This window comes from Scleropages formosus, chromosome 8, assembly GCF_900964775.1.
Source record: "Scleropages formosus chromosome 8, fSclFor1.1, whole genome shotgun sequence".
In the NCBI taxonomy this organism is placed as follows: domain Eukaryota; kingdom Metazoa; phylum Chordata; class Actinopteri; order Osteoglossiformes; family Osteoglossidae; genus Scleropages; species Scleropages formosus.
Genome location: NC_041813.1, coordinates 29,535,845 through 29,550,214, shown reverse-complemented (window position 1 = coordinate 29,550,214; position 14,370 = coordinate 29,535,845). Strand labels below are relative to the sequence as shown.

At 45.0% G+C, this 14,370-nt stretch overlaps 2 protein-coding genes across 3 annotated transcripts; both read left to right on the top strand.

The window, feature by feature from the left end:
- Positions 1-31: 31 nt before the first annotated feature.
- On the top strand, positions 32-3,944 carry hsd17b1 (hydroxysteroid (17-beta) dehydrogenase 1). Of its 2 annotated transcripts, none has more exons than XM_029254318.1 (6): positions 32-267; positions 672-833; positions 2,577-2,756; positions 2,850-2,943; positions 3,041-3,224; positions 3,587-3,944. In XM_029254318.1, exons 1-6 carry the CDS (start codon positions 171-173, stop codon positions 3,749-3,751), a joined length of 882 nt encoding a protein of 293 aa, XP_029110151.1. In that variant the 5' UTR covers positions 32-170; the 3' UTR covers positions 3,752-3,944. The 2 variants fall into 2 exon arrangements, with proteins under 2 accessions (XP_029110151.1, XP_029110150.1); XM_029254317.1 differs by having other exon boundaries at positions 2,577-2,768.
- Positions 3,945-9,360: 5,416 nt separating this feature from the next.
- LOC108941706 (coenzyme Q-binding protein COQ10 homolog, mitochondrial) lies at positions 9,361-12,300 on the top strand. The gene is made up of 5 exons (XM_018764493.2): positions 9,361-9,566; positions 10,637-10,789; positions 11,091-11,283; positions 11,401-11,502; positions 11,988-12,300. The coding sequence occupies exons 1-5, from the start codon at positions 9,466-9,468 to the stop codon at positions 12,147-12,149; spliced, it is 711 nt and encodes a 236-aa protein (XP_018620009.1). The 5' UTR covers positions 9,361-9,465; the 3' UTR covers positions 12,150-12,300.
- Positions 12,301-14,370: the final 2,070 nt, after the last annotated feature.

Sequence of the window (14,370 nt, the reverse complement as noted above, 5' to 3'; positions counted from 1 at the left end):
CTCGTCAGGCGAAAAAGTGGCGCGAGACCACCTGCCTCGGACGCGTGAGAAAACTCCCGCGTATTTACAGGCGCGAGACCTTGTAAGGCCCGGGAGTAATGTAAACTTCAGCCACAAAAACAGGCGCGTCCGTCCAGCCCCTCGCACCCGGAGCCGACGCGTCTGCGAACATGGAGCGGCTCGTGGTGCTCATCACGGGATGCTCGTCAGGAATCGGCCTCAGCCTGGCCGTGCGCCTCGCCGCGGACCCGCGCGGAGCCTACAAGGGTGAGCGCGCGGCGCGGGATGCGCGAGACGACCGGCTGCGCGGGAACGAACGGCGGCCTGAGTGCGCGCGCGCGCCCTTCAAGCAATTTATCATGGGATTTTTTTTTTAAAATTTCATGTGCAATTCTTTCAAACACTGACTATGATGGCTAACAGTTTTAACCTGAAATTTAGAACTATTTTTTAAAACTCAAAAAATTACTAAATAGAGTTTGACATTTAACTAAATGTATGCTGCGCCTTAAAAAAAAAAAAAAAAAAAAAAAGTATTATTGCACATAGACGCCGTGTTTTTTTTTTTATTTTTCAAATAATTATTACAAATAAATAGTAAAAGGAATGGTTTGTAAACGTGTTAGCATTTCTTTAAGGCTGCGCTCATTCACAACCTTGTCCTCGAACAGTGTACGCGACCATGCGCAACGTGGCCAAGAAGGAGCGGCTCATGGAGTGCGTGAAGGGCTCCCGCAAAGACACGATGGACGTGCTGCAGATGGACGTCACCGACCAGCAGTCCATCCTGGAGGCCAGGGACATGATAAAGGAGAAAAGGGTGGACATCCTGGGTGAGGCGAGCGCTCTTTTTGTCACCACGTGTCCGCAGCGTGTGCGTCACCTCAGATCTGCGGCGCGTGCGATTTCAAATCAAACGTCCTGGGACCGAGATTCAAGTGGCGATCTGTCGCTTAACGATCCGGCGCGGCGCGGCGCGGCACTGCGGACGGGCGCGTAGCGCTGGTGCCTCACGGATCGTAGGTTTAGACGGGTTGGGGGGGGAGGGAGAGAGGTTGAATCAGCCACAGTCTAAAGAGTGTGTTTGAGCTGAATTGGTGACTCTTAGATTGGGGACTCAGTTGCCCCAGTGTGTGTGTGTGTGTGTGTTTACATTTATTTTTTCATTTAGCAGACACTTTTGTCCAAAGCACTTACATCTCAGAGAAAATACAATGAGTGCTTACTTTACATTAGCAGAAAGGGAGAGTTAGATGCAAACCCGTGATTCTAAAGCACAGTTAATTCCTGCCATATGACCCATGTTCATCACAAGAGTAGCTGCATAAAGGTTTAACCCATTATTCGGTTATAATCACAAAGTTGTTGAATATAAACATTTACACATTAAGAGGCACTTAAGAGATCGGGGGCGAAGTGCATGTGGAAGAGATGGGTTTCAAGATGCTTTGTAAATGTAGAGAGAGATTCAGCAGTTCTGAGTGAAAGGGGGAGGTACTTTAGATTTTTGACCTTTTCTGCGTGAGAACACCAAGCGGGAAGAGGTGGTTAGAGCTGCTGCTGCTGCCTTTGGACCCAAACGATTGCAGGTTCAATTTCCAGCTGCAGTACCCTTGAGTACGGTACTTACCCCGGATTGCTCCAGTAAAATTACCCAGCTGTATAAATGGGTAAATAACTGTAAGCAGGTGAAAACTGTAAGTCACTTTGGGGAAAAGCATCAGAAAAAGAAATAATACGTTGCGTTAGTACATTGTGCGTGTGTTACGTTGCTCTGCAGTACAAATAGGTGAGCGATTGCAGGCAGTTTACTATAGTATATCTAGTGCTGCAAGCCAAAGTGGACTGTCTGCTACTAGTACTAGTTAACAGTAATGGCACATCCATTTGGAAAAAAAGCATCTGCCAAGTGAGTAAATGTGAGTCTGTTCCATGGCGGTGTGCCCACATACTGCAAAAAACACACAAAAGGTATGCAGCAGCCTTGAAAACCCTCTCGCTTTTATCTGGCACTTTTCTTCACAGCAACTTACAACTATCGACCCATTTATACGCCAGGGTAATTTTACTGGAGCAATCCGGGGCAAGTACCTTGCTCAAGGGTACTGCGGCTGGAAATTGAACCTGCAATCGTTTGGGTCTAAAGGGAACAGCTCTAACCGCTATGCTACCAGCTGCCCCGATTTTTCCTTCTGTAAGCAAATCAAAGGACAGAAAAACACAGTTTTCACCTTGCACATCTTTTTTTTTTTTTTTTTTAAACCATAAACACACTGTGATACCGGCTCTTCCGTTAGATAGCAGGAGGACAGTGTATCCTGTGTTAAGGACAGCGTGACTAAGGACACATCAAAAGATCGTGATGGTATCATCTTTCTTTTGATGGCGTTGCTTTGAACTGAATTGTCATAACGTTTGTTTGTTGTTGTGAACATTTGTACGATATCCATCCACAGCGATACGCTTGATCGCTGTGCGTACTGGGCGAAGCTCATAAACCTTCAGCCTTTCAGCCAAGCGTTCGCGATCCCGCTGCTCTGCATGTCGAGATCTCGTGCCGATATTTTTGCTCACAGTGTGCAACGCCGGCGTGGGGCTCATCGGTCCTCTGGAAGTCCAGTCCCTGGAGGTGATGAGGCAGATCCTGGAGGTCAACGTGCTGGGCACCATCCGCACTATCCAGGCCTTCCTGCCGGGGATGAAGGCCCGACGCTCAGGTCGCGTGCTGGTGACAGGCAGCGTTGGAGGGCTGCAAGGTGAAGGCCTTGGTGGGTTGGGTGTGTCAGTGTCTGAATGTCTGGATGGTGTCCTGCCCCTAAATGACCCCTCTTACCGACTCGCGCGCCCAGGTCTCCCCTTCAACGAGGTGTATTGTGCCAGCAAGTTTGCGGTGGAGGGCGTCTGTGAGAGCCTCGCCATCCTGCTGCAGCACTTCAACATCCAGTGAGTTGAGCGCCCTCCTCCTCCTCCTCCCCACCCCCCGTGCTGTACTCCGCAGCCGGACTGACCCCAACCTCCTCTCCTGGTTCCCCCCGCACAGCGTCAGCCTGATCGAGTGCGGCCCCGTCAACACGAACTTCTTAGCCAACCTGCGGAGGCCGGAACCGGACGAAGAAACCCTGACGCGGGTGGACCCTCGCACCCGCGCCCTCTATGACACCTACCTCCAGCACTGTGACGAAATGTTCCAGGATGCAGCACAGGAAGCGGAGGACATCGCAGAGGTGTTTCCACTGCCCCCGGCACGCCGCACGCATTTAAAGTGCTCGTGAACAGCCTCTTTTTAAAGAAGTAGGGTCAACATACTGAGGTGTTAATATCTAATATTCCCATCACTCATAAAGTACTTTGAAGTTATTTTAAGATAGTTGAAGGTGAAATATATTGCATTCTGGCACTTCTTGCTTCGTAACAGTTCATACTGCCAACTGGGTAGAGCAGGTGGCGCTGGTGCCTCACGGATCCTGGGCTGAGGGTTCAGATGCGGGTTTGAATCCAGCTCCGCCAGCGAAGAGTGTGCATGTTACCACTGTGTTTGCGTGCGTTTCCGCTCACGGTCCAACAGGCGTTGCCTTCGTTGATGCAGGTGTTTCTGGAAGCCATCCGGTCCCAGAGCCCCGCGCTGCGCTACTACACCAACAGCGCCCTGCTGCCGCTCACCACGCTGAAGCTGGCCGCGCGTGACGGCTCCCAGTACGTCAAGTCCATGAGCCAGTTCGTCTTCTCCTCTCACAAGGCACAAGAACCCTAAGGGTCCACTTGAGCTGCCATGTTCCTACGAAAAAGGGAGAATAATATTATTTTTCCTTATGCCTGAAGGGACCACGCTGACTTGTACACCAGTTTTCCTGTCCTTAACCAAACATTATGCCTCTCCCAACGAGATGTTATTATAAATAAGGGCAGTAGTAAATATGGTCTGTATACACTCATTAAAAAACAATACTGCAATTCGGTGTTATCCGTAGTATTTTTACACCGTTTCTGCGCGCTGGGGAAATACACTCAAGTGATGTTTCTGCAGACCTTGAGCTACGCATTAAATGAAACGTTTAGTTGCCGTTGATTCTCTTGTATGATCCCGTCATAGATGTCTAGAGGTTCAGTTCCGTCACTCAAACGCAGACCTCAAGAAATCTTTCAAGTTATTATTCACAAATCCGTCACGAAAATGAGACATTATGGCAATTACATTTATTAATTTTTTTGTCTTGGTAGGTCTGCATTAGGTATAATAACATTGCAATATGTCTGTAAGCCATAGAATCACTTTTGCTTTTTCTAGTGGGCCTGGAAACGAGTGTGGAGTATTCAGCCGCCTGTTTTAATTCTTCTATCTCTCAAAGGATGCAGACAGTGTTCCTAAAATAATGATAAGGATGCAGCGAATGGGAAAAAATGCAAGCCAGGGTTCACGGCAGCGAACTGTGAGAAGATGAGATGTTATGCAAACATATCGCGGAATATTAAATGACTTAGAGGTTTGAAATTAAACTTCAACGAAAAATGACTTTCAGTATCTCCTCAGAGTAAAGATTGTTCCCACGAAGTGTAATTACTGTATTTACAACACATTTCTAGGAAAGAAATATAATGGAGCTCTTTGGCGACAGGAACATTATTCATGGCCACTGACCCCACATACTGGAAAGTCTAATACATATTTCTCTCATACACCTTTCTTTCAAACAGCAATTCTTTGTTGAAATAATACTTAAAATTGGACCAAATACAAATTAACAATAGACAGCAAACCACATGGAAAAGAAATAATGCTCCCAACATAATAAAATCATAAACACATCAAACAAAAATGTCAAATATCAGGCAGCAGATGGTGCAGTAGTAAACGCCACGGCTTCAGGACTCGGAAGTTTGAATGCCATCTCCTGCCGTCGAACCCTTCATCGAGAAACTTGGCCCTAAATTGCTCTATTTTATCAACTACTCAGCTGTATGAAAGGGTAAATCAATGTAAGTTCAGCTAAATAAATAAATGTAGTAAGAAAGGGTAGGCAAAAATCTCATTAAAATTACTGATCAGGCAGTTTATTCAGATAAAATTCCAACTCCCGGGTGGGACACATCACAAGCCCAGATGAGCTTTGCCTAAAGAAGAGATTTCAGTGGCCAGGAGTCCCTCTGTCAACTTAGTTTGGTACCAGTTGCTCACAGAACATATTATATGATTTATATTACAGTTTAATTGTGCAAGTGACATGACTTTTCTCTGACCGGTCAAACTGTCCAGTGGCCCACAGAGGCCCCACTGAGACCATCCTGAATGAAGCAGGAGGTCTGCAGGAGAAACATGTCCAAGTGAAAAACATTAAAACTTCTGGCCTTGTCTTCCACAAAAAGGTAGTAGAGTTTTTCTTGCACTGAGTCGACTTTAACGTGGAACGGAACTCATTCCCAATATGAGGTTCAGCAGACTGACACCTTCGTCACACCAACACTAGGGGCCAAGTGCAATTTCCATCACAATACTGAGTGATGGGACAGTTGGAATGAGTCTTAAAATTATTATTATGTAGTATATCATGAGGAGCCTCGTGAAACACACCCCTCGCCCCCTGCTGTGTCTACGCGTGTTACGGATTCCCTTTTCTCCAGCTGTCCCCTACAAGGCCACACGTGTTTGATTTATATGACGTCCGAAGGTGGACCAAAACCATTTCACTTCCTTTGGATTTCCAGCAGACATAACAGCTGATAAAACCCAAGCAACGGCCTTGCAAGTTTAAAAACATTGACCGACAACAGCTATCGGGCTCTTCCCTGCGGAACCGAGATCTTGCAGGCACGGACCTAAGAAGGAATGGATAGAGAATCAATACAAGAACACCAGTCTTCATATCACCACTTTATCTTCTTCATTTTATTGGTACAGTTCATGCTTGAGAAACCACTGCTTCATTAATCTGGTTCTTCCCACTACCCTTGATCCTTCATACACATTTTATATTATTCACTTAGCTGACACTTTCTCCAAAGCATCTTAACGTTAAGACAGCTATGATTAGCTACCTGTTCCGACAGCTGGGTAATTCTACTGGAGCAACTACCTCATTCAAGGGTACTACAGCTGGAGGTGGGATTTAAACTTGCAACCTCTAGGTCCAAAGGCAGCAGCAGCTCTACCAGCTGCCCTGGAATTTTTTGTGGAATTTAACTGATCTTAGCAGAGCAGCGTTATGTACTCTTTGTTCCCTGGGCATGACGAAGGTTTCTCGGTGGTGCTGAAAGCGGATGGGTGGGATGTGCCGTCTCGGAGGCTTGGCTTTTTTCTTAGTCGTCCCAGTTGACTTTATGCCACGCAAAGAGGATTGGACCCAGTTTCCCCTGAGCACAAAGGGAGGATAAAAAAACTGTCTCAAGGCTGTGTCCCTTACCCCTGATTTCCTGAGGAAGAACATCCTTGATCAAGGTCTTCATCCTGCCAAGAAAACTTCAACAGCAAGAGAGGGACCAAGAGCTGGGTCCAAATGGCTGTTGGGCCAGATTCCACTTACATTCACGCCTGGAGTCAAACTTTCCAGTCAACGCAGTAACATTTCTGCTTACGTGTTCTGAAAATGAACCCTGTAGACAAACAAACCTTTTCTCAAGCTTTTCTGGCCTTTTTCACGTATCTTGCCTTGAAGTTCTCCCTAGCAGACCCCCCTCCTGATGGGAATCACCACGGTGTCTGTCAAAACAAAAGCCAGAAACACCCAGGAAAGAGCCTCCCTCCCTTAAATCCACCCTTGTCACAAGTCCACTCAAAATGAGATTTGTGTAATATAGTTAAAACGCTTATCGCAACATACACAACATAAAAAAAACACTATCATTCGAAAGGCTTTGAAAGCTGCTCCCAAAATTCTGCATTTCCACCCCAGTTTCTGCCTGTCTTCCTCTATTGCAGCTCTTTGCTTCAAATGACAAGCTGTGATTTTCCACAGAGACAAAGTCACTATTTACACCCTCTTTACCCTCCAGTCCCAGCTAACACAATTAAGGCCTTTAACAACACAACTATTATTAACCTTTATTCAGAAGACACTTTTATTCAAAGCAACTTCCAATATCAGATAATCACCGTGAAATGATTCACCCATTTATACACCAGGGTATTCTTACTGTATTAATTGAGGGTAAGTACTTTAATGGAGGGTAGTACCACAGGAGGGGGATTTGAACCAGAGATGTTCAATAACTGCTGTCGAAATGTTTGAATGTCACGTGGGGAACACACTGCATGTACCGGTATAGCATGAGGACACATGAGTATGAACCCTGTACTTTGGAGCCCTGAAAGGCGGAACATGTTCTACGTCAGCCGAATGCATGGCTATCAATAGAAAGAGCGCTTGGCCCTTTGTGGGTTATCTAATGTGACCTTCAGGGCCCTTACGCCTGTCGCCCGTTTCTTATTGGATTAAACTGCATTTGTGAGGCAGGTGTCCAATTTGCACTTTTCTGAATGGGACAAACCATCGTCCTGATGAGACTAAGTAGATCAACTTGGAAGGTCAATGGCTGGGCAATCAGAGCTTCATTCACGGAGGGTTTAGAGTTTTTTTTTAAAATGTGAAACATTTTGCAATGAACCGTGCGAGACGAACAATATTTTTTATTATGGCATTGAAAATGCTGCCAAGCAGCAGCAGGCTGGTTGTGTTGCACAGATTTAGCTGTTTACCGTACACTGTTTGCTCTGTCCCTGCTATCGTCATCGTCGCTGGAACAAAGTGCAGGCGTGTACAAGTCCTGCAGGTGTGTGTGGTTAAGGGCCTCTCAGACGGTCCTCCCACCTGGATCCTGGCCTTGTTCCTAGATGCATATGGGGAGAGAACTGCAGTAATAAAACCGCTTAGCAATGGTTACGCAGCAAGGCAATGACCTCGACCATCACTGTGGCACTGAGCGCTTGGTGAAATTGGATCTGACTCCAGCACTATTTTTAGCAACACCTGTGGGCAGTTGAACCTTGACACGTGTGGGTTTTCAAACAAACCTGAAGATTTTTAACTTTTTGGGATAAAAGCTATTCGCTGTTAGTTTTTTTTTCTGAAATCTAACATCTTTGTCCAAGAGAATTTACAGTGTCAGACAAGTGACTTGTACAGTTATTTACTCATTTATACAGCAGGGAATTCTTACCGCATTAATCTGGGACAAGTACAATGGTCAAGTGTTCCACAGCGAACAGGGGATTCGACGCAAGAACCATCAGACTGCAAAGCAAAGCCTTAACAGGACAATACCTGCTGTCCGACATGAATAATGCAAATAATACATAAAATGTGCCTCTGACTGGCTGTCTTTCTTCAAGAGACTATAATAGATTAATTATATACAATACATTCCTGGTCTGCAGTCTTTTTGTGATCGTAATCCACTTTTAACACATCATAATATAAAACAATAGATGATCAATAGATGAAACTGCATACAGATACATGGTGTGATACCTGTACAGAATATATATATATTTACAAGTACACAAATATGTGCAATCTATCAATAAAAGGGTATAAGTGAATATCACCTTGTACCTGCTTTGTAGTAATTTACTTTTTTTGCAGGTTAACTTTTCAAATAAACTGATTATATAATTTACTTCCAAAAGAAAGCAACGCAGCTTAGATTTTACAGAACTTTTATGTACATGAAATTTGCCATGTAAAATTAGAACATTCACAATATAATCAAGACAAATACTCTTTTTATTTTCCTAATACATAATAATGTCTTTGAGGGAAAATGAATAATTGCCCCAGACATATTTGGAAAGAGAAGCTAATTCTGTCCAAAATACCTTTAAGACTCTATATTCAAAGAAAAAGTGAACAAGAGGTTTCTCACAGCATCCTGCACATCTGCAAATTTATGAGTGAAGAATTTACAGGATAAATGATGCCATGATGGCATGGATGGTGTGAATAACTTTAAACTCTTAATCTTTCACTTTAGGGCTGTAGCAGTTACAGGGCACAATCCGTTCTTTTCCCCACTTCTTCTTGTACAATCAATGTGAGAATTCCAAAACAACGACTTTCCTTCCTTTGGAAAAATTCTCCCCACGTTTAACTATGACCTGTTCAGCCTCCTAATTGACCTCGAGCTAAAAGCAGCTCAGCTCCTATGGCTTCCACGCCGCGCTTCGCGCTCCCCGCTCCGTTACACGAGAAGGGCTCACTTCGCTCCATCGATTCGGGTTCTCGGCCGTTCGTCGATGACGTCACGCAGCGGACAGGTACGGCGCCCGCCAACCCCAGCCCCTCCCCCTCCGACGTCACGCCACGAGACTGAGTGAAGCCCTTAACGGTGGGAGTCTCAGATAACGGTGGGAGTCTCAGATACCGGCGCTCGGAGCTCGGAACGGACGTGGAGCTGTAACTTTCTGCCTGCGGGAGTTCCGTCTGGTCTATTAGTGAGCGGCCATTGTAGGTTATTGTGGTTTATAATTGGCGGGAAATGGCTGGCAGGTCGACTCCTCTCCTCCGGACTCTGGCTGAAGTGAGCGAGACGCGCTCCTGTACGGCGCTCGTGGGAAACCCGGGCAAGACTCGCGCCAGGTTTGTCTCTATGCTTTCTTCTTCTCTTTCTTTCTTTCTTTCTTTCTTTCTTTCTTTCTTTCTTTCTTTCTTTCTTTCTTTCTTTATTTGGTGGGTACATTATGTAAGTTGTCGCATGAAATTGTTACTTCTTTGAAAGTCTTGTTTTTAATTGCTGCGGACGGTCCACTTGCAGCAATTTAAATAGCACTTTTAGAACAAATGTTTTAAAATTCACTAGGTCCGTACTCAGTTTCACAATTTTCCAGGCTATGTTTAAATCAAGAGTATCAAAATAATTATTTTGTGAAAACCCAGCAGTGTTTTATCCCGTTAACACGTAACGGGGGGGTTGTGTTTTGACGTCATTATCACATCTTCCTAATAATGGCCTGTCGCGCGCCGCTTCTGGAACCTCAGGAGACCCTGGAGGCTTTGTACGTCTAGAAGCAGTCAGTCTTTATAGGTTGCATTCCAGCATGATTATCTGGAGAGTTTAAGGATTAAGTTTACCTGCCAGTTAATAAAAAAGGGAAAAAAAGTTTAATTTTGAAGAAAAGTGATGAAATAATAAGTCTGATCGAAGGAAAAGCAGTGGGCAGTCTCAAGGGGTAGCACAATTAAAATATTTTAATCATTCTGGAAGAAAATGGTTTCTGTCAAACTAGTCCCCTCCTGGCAGAATTTGCTGAGCCGTAGACGGGAGGTTTACGGCTCTAATGGGTCCTTTAAAAGCCGTTTAACGCCGCACGCAGTGTGATGTTCGTAGTGATAGAGAGCCATTTGCTGGGTTGCTGGAGGCTGTAACCTGACCTCCGCTTTTGGGCCTCCCGGCAGACACCCAGGACTTGGGGGTGGGGGACACTTTGAAAGATCTAATGAAATGAGGTAAGTTTGAATTGTCTTAGGCTGTTTCCAAGGAAACCTCAGTCTGCAAGCTGAAGAGTCGAGTATTTCGATGACCTTTCTGGCCAATGGACCGTGACTTTTGAGAACGGCCAGATGCCCAACGGGGACATGTTTTAATTGTGACTGGGGAAGTCCTGGAAATGTGCGATTGTAGGTCCTCAACCTGTCCGCTCTCTACTCAGACACCTGGGGTCCGGTGGCATCCCCGTGGGCCGGCAGGCCAGCCTCCCTCCCGCCACCGCTGGCCCGCTGAGCACTCCCAGCCGCAGCTTCATAAACCTGGCCAGCCCGCTCGTAGCCCGGAGGACCGAGTTCTCCGAGAGCCGGGCCTTTAGGTGAGACCTTTAATTCAACTTATACATCTCTAGTTAATAACTTTAAAAGCATTTGTTTTTACCCATGTGTAGAGATAAGTGTTTTTTTTTTTTTTTTTTCCAATACTTGTGCTGAGTAAGTTGCTCCAGGACACAACAGCAGGGCCTTGTATGGGGCTTGAACCTACATGTCAAGGCCAAGTTCTTAACTACTGCCTTACTGGCTGCGATGTCCTTTGAACAGAATGTGCTGATGTCCCACCACGTGTGACGGTGACCAACCCTGTGTGCTTAATGTGTCACTGTTCTGCCCTTGTTCCAGCTATTCTCCAGAGCAGGTGTATGACGTGGTGGCCAGCGTGGACCAGTACGAGCAGTTTGTACCGTGGTGTAAGAAGTCCAGGGTGCTAGTGGAACGAAATGGGGAGCTGCAGGCTCAGCTGGAGATTGGCTTCCCTCCCATTGTGGAGCGCTACACCTCCCTTGTCACTGTTGTGCCCAACCATCAAGTCAGGGTGAGCTTTAATTCTACTGAAGTGAACAGAACACTTTGAGTACAGCAGAAACAAAATGGCTGTTGTCACAGTGGTCGATGCTGATGAATAATGTGGCGTGTGTGTGTGTTGCTCCAGGCAGTCTGCACCGATGCCTCTCTCTTCAACCACCTAGAGACTGTATGGCGGATCAGTCCTGCATCGCCAAGTCAGCCTGCTTCATGCAAGGTGGATTTCCATGTAAGTGCTGTGGTCCCTGGTGTGACCTATCATCTGTGCGATCTCTACCCCTCCTAGGGTCAGAGTGTTGCCCAGGTTCCCCTGTGCTTTTAATCTACATGATTGTTGACACCTCCCTCCTGGAAGTAGCTGTGGAAATCCAGTTAGGGGCTATATTTACTGAGCTCAAAAAAAAAAAAAAAAGCCCGCCTGCAGTCAGGTCAACAGTGCAGCGCTGGACAGGGCTTTGCGACCTCGATATACAATCGGCTCACCGGTGCGGATTTGCCGTGGCTTTACGCAGTGACTATGGATGTACCCTGGCTGCATGTGTCAATGACTATCTTGGCTTTGACGGCGTAGCCTTATTCACAAGGAGTAAGATGAGAACTTGACTTTCTCTGTGGTCTATTTGGTTGATTCTATTGTTAAAATGTGGGAACGTTGAGGTGGGGAAAGTCGCATTGACCGTTGTAATTGGAGTTCTATTCTTTCTACCTTCACAGGTGTCCTTCGAGTTCAAGTCCCTGCTGCACAGTCAACTTGCCACGGTCTTCTTCGATGAGGTGGTCAAGCAGATGGTCAGTGCCTTCGAGAAGCGGGCAGCCAAGCTGTACGGCCCACGTGGGCTGGTTCAGAAGGTGGCAGTGAGGAGCAAGGTGCTGTGAGCCCACCCAGAGTCCCTCTATGGGGGGCTTAAAAGGACCTCTCCACCCCTCATTCCTAAATTTTAAACTGGCCACTTCCAATGTGGTGCTACTAAGAAGACTGGCTCTTCTGTTTTTAACTTTATTTTAAATTCATCCATGTTTTCCTGGATGTCTCCTGTGACATGTTACTGTTTCTTTTTTTTTTTAAAGACTTATTTATTTCAGGAATCTTTTTTTTATAGTTTTAATTAAAAGATATAACAATGCACAGTTCATTGGCACTTTGAAGGTTGATGCAATTTTTTTTTTTTTTTTTTAAATTAATGAATAAAAGGTAATATTTTCATTCTGTTCAGAAGTCTGGAGAAGCATTCAAGAATAATTTCATGATACTTGTACCTATGACAAACTTGAACATGCTACCTCCTCTAGCATGTACTGAAGTACAATAAAATTGTGGTTTTGCTTGCATCATGCTGCAACAGCAAAGTACTTGGCAGAGCCTCAAAACAATACTTAGGTTCTTGAATGGTAAACAAAGTACATGAGAAACACATTTTGATAGTTAGCCTTTGTCAAGTAGGTATAGTTAATATTTCCAGTATATTTAAACTACCATGCACACACAGGCTGAAACCAATTGTCCCAAGCAGGGTCGGGGCAAACCGCAGGCTAACTCGGCAAAACGGGGTGTGCGGCTGGAGGGGGAGAGAACACACCCAGGATGGGATGGCAGTCTGTTGCAATGCACCCCAAGTAGGACTTGAACCCAGGACCCACCAGAGAGCAAGACCTGGCCAAACCCACTGTGCCACCGCCATATATTATGGTAGCATTTGTCTCAATAATAGGAACTGCAAATAGGAAATCTGTGTTTTGTATTTATAGGCTTGATTTCTCCAGAGGTATATTATGTTTAGCAGATGCCTTTCTCCAAAGCGATACACCTGACAGCGCTATATGGATGACTGGAGTAATAGGCAAAGATTCATATTTTACTGTGGGATTTGCTGACTGGTGGGTGATTCAGTTTGTAATCTTGCCAGGCACTTGGTGTTCTAAAAAGAGCAAAGTTCATATGAGATACGACAGTATACTTCAGTCCTGGCAGAAAGACTATCTTCGTTCTGTGTTGTAACCATGACTATGAACCTCAATGGGTGGAGAAAGAAATGCCTCATTTTGGCAGAGCATTCAAAGAAAATCATGCCTGTTGACACATAAGTGCTGTAAAGAGGTCTCATCCTGAAGGAGAATGTGGTTATGACACATAAGATTCAGGACAAAAAAAATAAGCTTTCACTGACCACTTACAGAACACGTTATGTTAAGCTACTTATCAGGTACTGTAATTGTTACCGCCACATGATTTTTTCCATAACTGGTAACAGGTATAGGTTCATCTCCCATGAAGAGACCTGATCTTATCCCAGATTACTTCAAAATATATAGCTATATAAACAGCCATAATTTTATTTTATATTGCATTGGTAAAGAAGTGAATTAATATTCAGTGGCATGAAGGTTAGGAGTAAGAATATTTCTGTGGCTAAGTGGACATGGATTTACCACTCGTGCAGCCTTCATATAATCTCTTGTCTGCTGAGATTATTAGTATTTTGGCTACAGCACGATGACTCAACTCACACCAGAACTGAGTACCAGTAAGCATGCTGTCAGCACTATGGTATGAAAATTCTGTATATGTAAGTCTGACAGCCTGTCATTAAGTAAAAATAGTGGAAAAATGTGCTGCTTATATGAATGCATATTGGTGAGAGGAAAAAAAAACCAGCAGATCCATAAACCATAACAGCTCTTAATGGGTCCACAAAATAATTATGCTGTTTCAAGGCGGGAACAGGTGGCTGCTGGGAATCTAATCGCAGTTCCTGGCATGCTGTCAAGTTAGGTGTGATACAAATGGAATTTTGGCACTGCCTCACCTGTAATCTGTGAAAACTGTCTGCTAACACTTCCACCACAGGGAATGAGGACAGGCTTCTCACGTGAAGCTGAAACAACAGTAGAACCATTAAATTTATTTAACTTGCTTGAAATCAAGTGTTTGGAATGTGGGACCCAAAACCCTTCATCTCATATTCCCACACATTTCTTGGTGAGACCCAGTCTTGTGAGCATAATCCTGGGAACATTGCAAAGTATTTCTTACCTTGTGTTCTAAATCTGTGAGAAGTAGGAACAACCTGACACCTTGTGGTAAAATGAACAAAAACGT